The sequence below is a fragment of the Zerene cesonia genome, unplaced genomic scaffold (assembly GCF_012273895.1).
Source record: "Zerene cesonia ecotype Mississippi unplaced genomic scaffold, Zerene_cesonia_1.1 Zces_u213, whole genome shotgun sequence".
NCBI lineage: Eukaryota > Metazoa > Arthropoda > Insecta > Lepidoptera > Pieridae > Zerene > Zerene cesonia.
The window spans coordinates 1-641 of NW_024045342.1; the positions used below are offsets into that span (position 1 = coordinate 1).

General features: G+C 53.0%; 1 protein-coding gene across 1 annotated transcript in view; it reads left to right on the top strand.

The window, feature by feature from the left end:
* Positions 1-28: 28 nt before the first annotated feature.
* LOC119839432 overlaps positions 29-641 on the top strand; it is a gene marked incomplete at its 3' end in the record, with an annotated part of 1059 nt that continues 446 nt past the window's right edge. Inside the window, exon 1 of the mRNA XM_038365696.1 lies at positions 29-605. Coding sequence (XP_038221624.1) covers positions 29-605 — 577 coding nt within the window. The remainder of the gene's footprint in view (positions 606-641) is intronic.

A 641-nucleotide genomic window follows, 5' to 3' on the forward strand; every position in this document is an offset into this window, starting at 1 on the left:
AAGTCCATACACCATAACGGCAAAAATAATGTTGCAGGGGTTGTGGCGGAAACGCGTAGCGTGGGACGAACCACTACCTCCCGAAGAGGCGGAGATGTTTCGCGAATGGATAATGGACGTGCAGTACATTAAATTGTTGAGATTACCGCGATGCTACGAGCCCAGCGACCGAATTGTCAACCGCGAATTACACGTATTCTGTGACGCCAGTGAACAAGCGTACGCTGCGGTGGCGTACTGGCGGTTCGTAAAGAGCGATGGGAGCGTGACAGTTTCACTAGTCGCGGGAAAAGCTAAGGTCGCCCCAATCAAAGCGCAAACGATACCGCGCCTAGAGTTACAAGCGTGTTTGATAGGCGCGCGCTTAGCCGATTCGATAAGGAAAGAGCACAGAGAATCATCGAAAGCGACGTTTTGGAGCGATTCGAAGACCGCGTTGCATTGGATACGTAATGAAGCTTCACGGTATACGCCCTACGTAGCTCATAGGCTCACCGAAATCACCGAACTCACGAATGCAAATCAGTGGCGATGGGCACCAACGGACAAAAACGTTGCGGACGCCGCTACGCGCGCCGGGAACACCGCCCTCAAAAGCGAGAGTAGTTGGTTTAAAGGGCCGCGATTCCTCCGAAAGTCGC